Raw genomic sequence first — 9,600 nt, 5'->3', positions numbered from 1 at the left:
CCCCCCCCCCCCCCCCCCCCCGTCCCCTTTATTTACCGCCATCACCAGCACGCGCGAGCTGTCACCCAGCGCGAGACGCCCGCGCCGGCCACGCCCCCTCCCCGCCCATTGGCCGCCGCGCCCCGCCCCGCCTCGCCATTGGCCGGGCCGCGCGTCACTCAGCGCCGGCTCCCGCCCCCCGCTGCCCGCCGCTTACGCCGATTGCGCAGCGCAGCGCCCGTTGCTCCCTACGGGGCCCCGCGCGCCGTTTGCGTAGGGCACGCGCGCCCTTTGCGTAGCGGGCCCGCCGCCGGCGGGGCCGTACGCAGTCTGCGCGGCCGCCAGGGGGCGCTGCTCAATGGGCGCCGGGGGGGACGGCGCGGGTTCGAGTCCCGCCCCCCCGCCCGTGACGCGCCGCGCTTTGTGAACCGCGGGGCCGAACTTCGGGCGAGTCGCGGGAGGGTAAATAAAGGTGTCTGGGAGACAAAGAGGTTCTTAAAGGGGCAGCGCGGGGGCTCCTCGGGGGGTTGCGTGGTGGCGGGAGGCGCCCCGCGGGGTCCCTGAGGTGACAGGGTGGGCTTGAGGTGATGGGGGACCCTGAGGTGATGGGGACCTCAAAAGAGTAATTTTGCCCATCAATAAAGTAAAAAAGCCCCAGAGTAACATGAGGCAGCCGATCCCAGAATGGAGACCAACACGGCTTTGCTGAGACATGAAGGATTAAGTCCTCCTCATCCTCGCCCCTGTGGAAACCCACTGACATCAAGGGGGTAATTGGAAGCAGAATGCAGCAGAGGCTCCTCCAAAAATACAGGTTTATTGGGGTGAAATACAAGAAGACACTTTTATGTGGATGTTAAAAAAAAAAGTAAATAATTAAAAACTCTGTTCCGTAGCTGTTTGCAGTCACAGAAGCTCTGCCCTTGTGTTTGGCTGGAATTTCTCCTTTTCCTGCAGTTTCCTGCTGATGGACACTGATTCCCTGCACGAAGCACTGCCCAAAGAACCACAGAACCAATCCACAGAACCATGGATCCAATCCCAGACACGCTCCAAACCATGGAGAACAACCAGAAACACACACAGCACTGAAAAACTCTGCTTTGAACCAGGGGAAGGAGATGCAGAAGGAAAAAAACCGTCGGGACTCCCGATCCTGCTGGGCAGGCAGCAAGGAGGATGCATCCAGAGGAGCTCCAGGGAATCCTCTCACCTGATCCCAGCCACGGGCACCTGCTGCTGCTTGCGGATCTTGTTGAAGAGCTCCATGTACTGCACCATGGTGTCCCCGGGGCTGTACACGCTGTCGTGCTTGGCCCCGAACACCGACGGGATCCCGGGCGTGTGGCTGCCCATGAAGCTCTGCATGAACTCCATGAGCAGGTTCCAGCAGTCGTTGGCGATCACACAGGGGCAGTATTCCACCTGGGAACACAGCCCACAGCCCTGGAGCTGGCAGGAGGGGCAGTGCCCTGCTCCCTGCCTCGCTGCAGGGCGTGCTTTCCATGAAAACATCCCAGAATGTTTATTGTGTAACACAGAGGGGTAACCCCATCCAACCTGGCCTCGCCCCAGGGATGCGGCAGCCACAGCTTCTCTGGGCAACCCGTGCCAGGGCCTCCCCACCCTCCCAGCCAAGAATTCCTTCCCAATATCCCATCTAAGCCTGCCTTCTTGTCAGTGTGAAGCCATTCCCCCTTGTCCTGCCCCTCCAGGACCTTGTAAAATAGTCTCTCTCCATCTTCCTTTTCAGCTCCCTTCAGGCACCGGACGGCCGCAATTCGGTCACCCCTAAAACCTTCCTCCTCTGTCCTCCCTCATGGAATTTCCCTGTGTGTCCCTGTATTCCCCACCCTTCCCAGAGGCCCCTCACCTCCACGGATATGCCCCTGGCGCTGGGCCCCATGGTGACGGTGCCCAGTTTCACCAGGAAGTCGCAGTACTGGTAGCGGGTGCCGCGGCTCTCGATCTTGTTGGCCTTGGCGTTCTGGAAGAAGCCCTTGAGCTTCACCATGAGGGTGTCGAAGTTGGCGTCGGCCACGAGGCAGGGCCCGTTCTCGAAGAGGGCGAAGCAGCTCAGGGGGTACTCGGAGTTGTGCATCACGTACATCAGCTTCCCTGTCTGCCCTGGAACGACAGCCAGGGGATCTGGGCTGGGAAACCAGTACTCCTGCCTGACAGCACCACCCAGTCCTCCCTGTGTCCCCCTTGGTGCTTTAACTCTGCATCCCCACACGGATGTTATGTTATCCAGCCATTCAGGGAACAGATGGGATTTTATTCTGAAGGTTTACTGGGAAAACTAAATGCTCTGGTGCCTCGGGACAACACCAGCATGACTCTGGAGTCTGGGGGGAACAGCCAAGAGCACCCAGCCCTCCTCCCTGGCTGGGCACCCCCTGCCCATGGGCACAGAGAGAGCCTGGGCTCAGCCTCTCCTCCATGGAGATGTGCAAGTTCCAGCTGCAGAAAAAGTAGGAAAAAGCTGCTCTGGAAGCTCCAAACTGCTCTGTTCAGGAACACTGGCTGAGCAGAGCCTGGGGCTGCATGGGCTCAGGGCCACTGAGCCACCTCTGACTGTCACAGCAGGGTCTGGAAAAGACGGGGGACTCCAGGGGGAAGGAAGGAGAAGGTAAAAGGGGAAAGGAAGGAAAAGGAATAGTGGAATCACAGAATCGTCAAAGTTGGAGGAGACCTTCAAGATCTTCAAGTCCAAGCACCAGCCCCACACTGCCACTGTGACCTCTAAACCATTGAACCACATCACCCAGCGAACAGATCACCCAGTGACTGACGGCGCCTCTTAAACACCTCCAGGGAAGGCAGGGAAGGAGAAGGAAGGTAAGGAGAAAAGAGAAAGGACGAAAAGGAAGGGAAGGAGAAGGAAAAGGGGAAGACGGAAAGGGAAATGGGGGGAAAAAGCAAAAGGGGGGGAAGGAGGTGAGAAGCCCGGCGGAGCCCCCCGCCCAGCGCCGGGGCCGTGCCGGTGCTCACCCTGGGTGCCGATGGCCCCGGCCGTGTGGTAGGTCTCGCAGTCCACTCCGAACGTGCCCTGCTTGTCCGCGCCCAGCGCCTCCAGCCGCCGCGCCAGCAGCTCCACCGTCTGCTGCACGCTCTTGCCCTCGGCCACCGGCACCTGCGACACGCTGGGGACACGGGGCCGGGGGGTCACGGGCGCTGCCCTCCCACCGCCGGGAGCCCCTCGCCGTGTGCCGGTCCCACCTCCACCGGGAGCCCCCGGGGCTGCCCCGTCCCTCCCGGAGCCCCCCGCCCTCACCAGGTCACCCCCATGGTCCCGGTGCCGCCGCCGGAACGGGCGGGGCGAACGGGCACCGGGACGGGGCCACCCCGGAACGGGCGGGGCGAGCACCCACGTGTCCGTTCCCCTTCCCCGCTCCCGTCCCAGGCCCGCTTTCCCCTCCCGGACCCCCGCGATGCCCAAGGCCCGGCGGGCGCGGGGCTCCGGCCCTGCCCCGGCGCTGCCCTTGGCCGAGCAGATCCTGCAGGACGCGGCCCCGCGGGCCCGGGCGCGGGGGAAGCGCGGCGGGGCCGGCCGGGAGGAGGGGGACGATGGCGGGGACGGCTTCGTGGACGCGCGGCTGTCCCGGCGCATCCTGGAGCAGGCGCGGCGGCAGCAGGAGGAGCTGGAGGCCGAGCACGGCCCCGGGGCGCCCGCAGCCCCCCGGCAGCGCAGCGCGGCCTTGGGTGAGACCCCCGAGCCCCCCGGGACCCCCCGGCATCCCCGAGGGTGCGCGGCCCCGGCTCAGCCCCCGGCGCTCCCCGCAGGTCCCGTCTCGGACTCGGAGGACGATGAGGAATGGCCCTCGCTGGAGAAGGCGGCGGCGGCGGCGGGACGGGGCGGGGAGTACGGCGGGGAGGTGGAGGTGGACCCCGAGGACGAGAAGGCCATCGAGATGTTCATGAACAAGAACCCGCCGCTGAGGTGAGGAACCGCCGGGGAAGGGGCTGCACCGGGGCGGGGGCTGCTTCCCTGCACGGCCCCCAACTCACTCGTGCCCCATGTCAGCCCCCGACTCCCCCCCTGTCAGCCCCCAGTTCACCTTGTCCCCTGTCAGCCGCCCCCGGCCCCCTGCTCACCCCATCCCCTGTCAGTCCCACACAGCCCCCGGCTCACCCCCTGTCCCTTGTCAGACCCCAGCTCATCCCCATCTTGTGACAGTCCCCGACTCACCCTCGTCCCATGTCAGTCCCACATGACCCTCAACTCGCCCCCTGCCCCTGTCAGCCCCCAACTCACCCCATCCCCTGCCAGCCCCTCCTGGCCCCCTGCTCACCCCGTCCTGTGCCGACCCCAGGCGCACCCTGGCCGACATCATCATGGAGAAGCTCACGGAGAAGAAGACAGAGGTGGAGACAGTGCTGTCAGAGCTCTCGGGCTGCCCCATGCCCCAGCTGGATCCCCGTGTCCTGGAGGTCTACAGAGGGGTCAGGGAGGTGAGGCTGGAGCAGCTGAACCCACAGCCACTCCCCTGCTGAGGGAGGGGAAGCCCTGCTGGCAGTGCCCACAGCCATGGCCTGTATCCGTGTCTTTGAAGGTGCTGTCCAAATACAGGAGTGGGAAGCTCCCCAAGGCATTTAAAATCATTCCTGCCTTGTCCAACTGGGAGCAGATCCTCTACATCACCGAGCCAGAGGCGTGGACAGCTGCTGCCATGTACCAGGCCACCAGGTAAGGTCAGATCACCTCAGGGAGCCTCTGACATGAGCCCCTAACTCATTTTGCTTTTCCTTCCCATAGCTGGAATCAGATTTGCAGAACACCACCCTTTCCCTATTTGGCCCCCTTTCCCCACCCCTCCATCTGTGCTTTGGTGTTCCCAGGATATTTTCATCCAACCTGAAGGAGAGGATGGCCCAGAGGTTCTACAACCTGGTGCTGCTGCCGCGGGTCCGGGACGACATCGCCGAGTACAAGCGGCTCAACTTCCACCTGTACATGGCTCTGAAGAAGGCCCTGTTCAAGCCAGCAGCCTGGTTCAAGGGTAGGGGCTCCTGCAGGGGCTGATCTGGGGCTCGTCTGGGTGCCTGGTGGGGTTTGCCTGACTCTCCCCTCCGCAGGGATCCTCCTGCCCCTGTGTGAGTCGGGCACGTGCACGCTGCGGGAGGCCGTCATCATCGGCAGCATCCTCACCAAGTGCTCCATCCCCGTCCTGCACTCCAGGTGAGGGGCTGGGGGGGTGTGTGGGGCAAAGCTTCTCCTTCAGGCACCCTGGGAAGCATCTTGGATCTACCCCTCAGCCTCTCCAGCCCCTTGGAGGTGGTGGGGGGGGGTCAGTCAGCTCCCTCTGGGGTTGAGAGTCAAGGCTCAGCTTTGCATCCGGGTGCCTGGTGCCCCATGGCTCCAGCCTAGCCCCCCTGACCCTCTCCTTGGTCCCTGTGGCTCCTGCCTGGCCCCACTCCCTGCCCATGCTCCCTCTTCCATCCCCATGGCTCCATCCTCTCTGACCCCTGTGCCCCCTCCTCGCTCCCCGTGGCTCCTGCCTGGCCCCCTCCTCTGTCCCTGTGGCTCCTGTCCCCCGTGCCCCCAGCCCCCCTGACCCCTCTCCCTGTGCCCACAGTGCAGCCATGCTGAAGCTGGCAGAGATGCAGTACAGCGGTGCCAACAGCATCTTCCTGCGCCTGCTCATCGACAAGAAGTACGCGCTGCCCTTCCGCGTGGTCGACGCCCTCGTGTTCCACTTCCTGGCCTTCCGCACGGACCAGCGGGTGCTGCCCGTGCTGTGGCACCAGAGCTTCCTGGCCTTCGCCCAGCGCTACAAGGAGGACCTGTCCTCGGAGCAGAAGGAGGCCCTGCTGGAGCTGCTCAAGTTCCACAGCCACCCGCAGATCTCGCCCGAGATCCGCAGGGAGCTCATGAACTCCAAGACGCGGGACGTGGAGGGGCAGGAGCCCGTGGCCATGGAGTGAGCAGGGCCAGGGAAAAGCTGCGGCCTCACCTGCTCCCGGGATGCTGCTGGATGCAGGAACATCCGTCCTGGATCCTCCTGCTCCGAGCGGTCACTGGGAATGGACTGTGCCCACGGGGCTGGACTGACCTCCCTGTGCTGCTTGTCACAGGACAAGGCAGCCCCTGTCCCACCCAGGGTCCTGGTGCCACCAGCACTGAGAGAGTTTGGCTTGTTCCTGGACTGCAAAATAAAACCAGAGCCATGTTGGTCAGTCAGGGCTGGTTCTGCCCTGCAGCCACATCCCTGTGTGGTCCTGGACTGTCCCTGCCCCACCTGACCTGACCCATCCCATCCCTGTCCCCACCAGCCTCTGGAATGCTGGCCCCCTCCCTGCCCCAGGGATTCCCCCCCCACACTCACAGGGTTTATTTACCTCCTCTTGGCAAGGCTGGTGAAGCCATGGGGCCACTGTCCTCCCCTGTCCTCACGCCCAGCCTGCTCGTGGCACCTGCCCATGTGCCACCTTCGCTGGAAAACCCAGGGGGGACCTTCCCCCCGTGTCCCACGAGGCTGCACTTACCTGGGAACCTCTCAGTGGGGCTGGGGGTGCCCTGCCTGCCCTCTGCCCGTTCCATCCTGGGAAACACAAGGCTGGAGTCCCCCCAAGGGATCTCCCAGGTGATGGGGGGCCCAGCCCAGTGCCATTGAGGGACAGGGATCTGAGCTCTGCCCTGGGAATCACACTCGACCCTCTCAGTCTTCTTTAAAGTACTTTATTGCAACATCACAGGGTTCTCTGGCTCTCCCAGCAGTGGAGTGAACACCAAACCAGTTTTACTCTTAAATTAAAATTCATTTATATATAAAAAACATTTCCTTTTGCACAGCCAGGCTCTGTCCCAGCCCTCCTGCTGGCAGGAGGCAGCGGCTCCGGGGCCCTTCTGGACAAGGCAGGCTCAGGGAGGAGCAGCAGCCCCACCTCTTTCCGCCCGTTTTTTGTATCTAGTGGCATCCAAAAGGGAAGATTTCTACCTCCTTTTCCACATCTCCCACGGGAGGGCAACAGCCACGGAGCCACATGTCCAGAGGTCCCCAGGCAGCAGCGTCTGCCTCCCATCCCTGCGGAGTCTCTGGCTTCTCCTGGTTAATACAATTCCACTCTGAAATGGTTCTCTCATAGAAAAGCAGCATTATTTTTTTAAAAAACACTTTTTATAAAAAACTAACAGGATCAACGACAACAATACAAAAAAAACGCAGTAATTGCTTTTCCAACTCAAGTGCGCAGCAAGTTTTCCACCCTCTCAGGGTACAGCTCGGATCCACATGGATACACAACACAGCCCCCCCTCCTGGGTGTGATCCGAGATCCCTGCCCTGGGAAGGTGGAGATGCAGCCCAGACTATAGCAGCACATTCAAAGGTATTCCTTAAATCCTAGTCTGATGCCTAAGCTACCAAAGGACCAACCAGCTTCCAAGTGAGAGTCTCCCATTGCCCAGGGAGCCAGGGAAGGGGCGAAGGGGGAAGGCACTTTTTTGGGAGGAGAGGAGAGCAGCATCCAGGCCCCACAGCAAGGAATGCCACGTCTCCTCCCTCCCTATTTCCCAGCAGTTAATAAATTAAGCAGCCTCCGTGGGCCAGCAAAATCCGAGGGGACAGCGCCCAAACCTGCCCCCTCCCAAGGCCAGAACCCTCCTGCTGTACACACAGACAGGGAGCACGTCCCCAAAAATCCCAAATCCAACAGCAATAACAAACAAGCCCCACAGTTCCCCTCCAAGCAGAAGCAGCCACACAACTCCCCCTGGAGCTGCAGGAATCTGGCACCAAGCAATGGGGACCGAGGGGCCACCGAGCAGCCGCTCCCTCCTGAAGGGAACCCTGTGGGTCCGGAGCCCCCCTGCCCAGGGGGGAAACTGGGGAATACCTCCCTGCTCCAGGACATGCAGGTCCCTCCCATGGCCTCACAGCCCCGGCTGGGGGAGGAGTTGGGGGCTGTGAGGGGTTTGGTCCCGCAGGGCAGGTCGGGGCTCGCCGTCCATGATTTGTGGCCCACGTGGGGCTGGAAGTCACCGTAAACACCCCCGAGAGCCAGGGAAACACCAACAGAGAAACAACTCCAACTTCTTCTGGGGTCCTGCTCCCCTCCCCAGCATTCTGGGGCCCTGACACCACAAAAGCAGTCGCTTCACCCCAAGCCACCCGAGCGGCTCCGAGCGCGGCTCCTGCTCCCCGTGGGCACGGGCTGGGCAGGTGGGATGCGGCGAGCTGGGGGTGCCCAGGGCGAGGGGCGGCTCTCGGGGCCGGGGGCTGGTCACAGGTTGACGTCGGTGACGTCCGTGGGGGTGCCCGTGGGTTGGCTGCCCCCGTACGCCGCCGCCTTGGCGCTGAACTCCTGCTGGCACTGGGACGCCTGCTTCAGGCTCTCGGCTAAGGCTGCCTCGATCTGCTCCTGGCAGCCCTTCAGGCAGTCCTGGGGAGAGGGAGAGAGAGAGAGACAAGAGGCTTCAGTTCTCTGCTCCTCGGAGGTGGGAGCCTTAGGAATCGCTCCGAGCAGCTGCTGGGCTGCATCTCCGACCCCCGGAGCATCCAAACACACAGACAAAGGAGCTTTTCTCCACCGAGGGGATTCTCCAGCTTGTCTGTGCTTTGGGCCCCTCCCCAGGCGAAGCCCCACGCTCTGGTTGTCCTCTCCCCACCTCCCTGTTTGAGCACATTCTCCAGGAAGAAACGTTGTGCCCATCACAGCTTCCCAAAGCATCCGGCCTCGTGCCTGGAAGCAGGGTGTGATTTCAGGATCATGGCAAGGGCAGAGCAGCTCTGCACAGGCTGGGATTGGCTTTTACAACCCAAACTTCCCAGATCCACAGTGGCCTGCAGCACACGGAGCCCATGGGGCCCCCCTGCCTCCCCAGGCCCTTCAGCCCAGCTCTCCCAGAGCTCAGTGTGGTCCTGCAGCAGAGCTGGGCACAGGAATCCTGCTGGATGCCCTGGCTGATGGGCACTGCCTCACTCTGGGGGTCTCTGAGGCATGGACCGCCCTGACCCAAGAATCACCCATGTGTAACCACACCATCACACCCCAACACGCTGGGAGGACGATCCTGTGGCCACACAGCTTCTCACAAGGTTTCCTTCTCACCAGGTTTCCCATGTTCCCCCCCGTGCATCCCCCCAGGGACCCACTCCAGTGCTGGGGGACACACTGGCCCTGCTCACAGGGAGGCTCAGGGGGCTGCAGGCAGCACCACCACTCGTCACAAATGCAAATCCCACCGTGTATTTTCCACCCACAGGAGCTGTAACCAGAGGAGGAAACTCCCACTCGGATGCCGGAGCCCCCCGGACGCGTCAGCGCCGGGCACGGCCCAGCCCGGGGAGCTCGGGGGCAGCTCACACCTCGGGGACATTGTCACACCCCGAAATCTCTTACCAGGAATCCGCCGGCGGTTCTTAGAAACCGACAGAGGATGTGGCGAGTGAAAATAGCAACGCCCAGCTCCCCCTGCCCGCTCCCCTGGCCCGGCTTCCCGTCAGCACAGCCCCCTCCTGCCAGCTGGGCTGGGAGCACCGGGGACAGGGCCACCAGCCCTGGGCTCTGTCACCACGGCCAGTCCACCCCCAGGCTCTCCATCCCCACTGCAAACCCATCCCCACGCTCTCCATCCCCACTGCAAACCCATCCCCACTGCAAACCCATCCCCACTGC

General features: G+C 62.8%; 4 protein-coding genes across 8 annotated transcripts in view; 1 reads left to right on the top strand and 3 right to left on the bottom strand.

The window, feature by feature from the left end:
- The window catches only part of USP49 (ubiquitin specific peptidase 49), a 22,801-nt gene extending 22,719 nt beyond the window's left edge, over nucleotides 1-82 (bottom strand). For all 3 annotated transcript variants that reach the window (XR_003530345.1, XR_003530346.1, XM_027659600.1), the window contains exon 1: nucleotides 37-82. The gene's annotated coding sequence lies outside the window, so the exon portion shown is untranslated. The remainder of the gene's footprint in view (nucleotides 1-36) is intronic.
- A 697-nt stretch (nucleotides 83-779) lies between these two features.
- On the bottom strand, nucleotides 780-3,365 carry MED20 (mediator complex subunit 20). Its single transcript, XM_027659620.1, has 4 exons — nucleotides 3,257-3,365; nucleotides 2,974-3,125; nucleotides 1,853-2,106; nucleotides 780-1,404 (listed from the first exon to the last, which is right to left on the bottom strand). Exons 1-4 carry the CDS (start codon nucleotides 3,268-3,270, stop codon nucleotides 1,189-1,191), a joined length of 636 nt encoding a protein of 211 aa, XP_027515421.1. The 5' UTR covers nucleotides 3,271-3,365; the 3' UTR covers nucleotides 780-1,188.
- A 27-nt stretch (nucleotides 3,366-3,392) lies between these two features.
- On the top strand, nucleotides 3,393-6,188 carry BYSL (bystin like). 2 transcript variants are annotated; one of them, XM_027659611.1, is made up of 7 exons: nucleotides 3,396-3,684; nucleotides 3,766-3,922; nucleotides 4,296-4,434; nucleotides 4,536-4,669; nucleotides 4,822-4,982; nucleotides 5,059-5,161; nucleotides 5,559-6,188. In XM_027659611.1, exons 1-7 carry the CDS (start codon nucleotides 3,414-3,416, stop codon nucleotides 5,905-5,907), a joined length of 1,314 nt encoding a protein of 437 aa, XP_027515412.1. In that variant the 5' UTR covers nucleotides 3,396-3,413; the 3' UTR covers nucleotides 5,908-6,188. The 2 variants fall into 2 exon arrangements, with proteins under 2 accessions (XP_027515411.1, XP_027515412.1); XM_027659610.1 differs by having other exon boundaries at nucleotides 3,393-3,922.
- A 1,961-nt stretch (nucleotides 6,189-8,149) lies between these two features.
- CCND3 (cyclin D3) overlaps nucleotides 8,150-9,600 on the bottom strand; it is a 35,865-nt gene continuing 34,414 nt past the window's right edge. For both annotated transcript variants that reach the window (XM_027659619.1, XM_027659618.1), the window contains exon 5: nucleotides 8,150-8,364. In XM_027659619.1, the coding sequence (XP_027515420.1) occupies nucleotides 8,206-8,364 (159 nt within the window). In that variant the 3' untranslated portion in view covers nucleotides 8,150-8,205. The remainder of the gene's footprint in view (nucleotides 8,365-9,600) is intronic.

The sequence above is a fragment of the Corapipo altera genome, unplaced genomic scaffold, assembly GCF_003945725.1.
Source record: "Corapipo altera isolate COAL_440 unplaced genomic scaffold, ASM394572v1 77b, whole genome shotgun sequence".
NCBI classification, from domain to species: Eukaryota; Metazoa; Chordata; class Aves; order Passeriformes; family Pipridae; genus Corapipo; species Corapipo altera.
The sequence above is the reverse complement of the archived record's forward strand: the minus strand, read 5'-3'. Positions and strand labels throughout refer to the sequence as shown.

Coding starts and splice junctions, on each gene's coding strand:
- MED20 (XM_027659620.1), bottom strand. Junction 2,107..2,973: donor CGGGGCCATCGGCACCCAGG/GTGAGCACCGGC, acceptor CTGTCGTTCCAG/GGCAGACAGGGAAGCTGATG. Junction 1,405..1,852: donor CCAGGGGCATATCCGTGGAG/GTGAGGGGCCTC, acceptor CTGTGTTCCCAG/GTGGAATACTGCCCCTGTGT.
- BYSL (XM_027659610.1), top strand. CDS start 3,414: ATGCCCAAGGCCCGGCGGGCGCGGGGCTCCGGCCCTGCCCCGGCGCTG. Junction 4,670..4,821: donor GCCATGTACCAGGCCACCAG/GTAAGGTCAGAT, acceptor TGGTGTTCCCAG/GATATTTTCATCCAACCTGA. Junction 4,983..5,058: donor GCCAGCAGCCTGGTTCAAGG/GTAGGGGCTCCT, acceptor TCCCCTCCGCAG/GGATCCTCCTGCCCCTGTGT.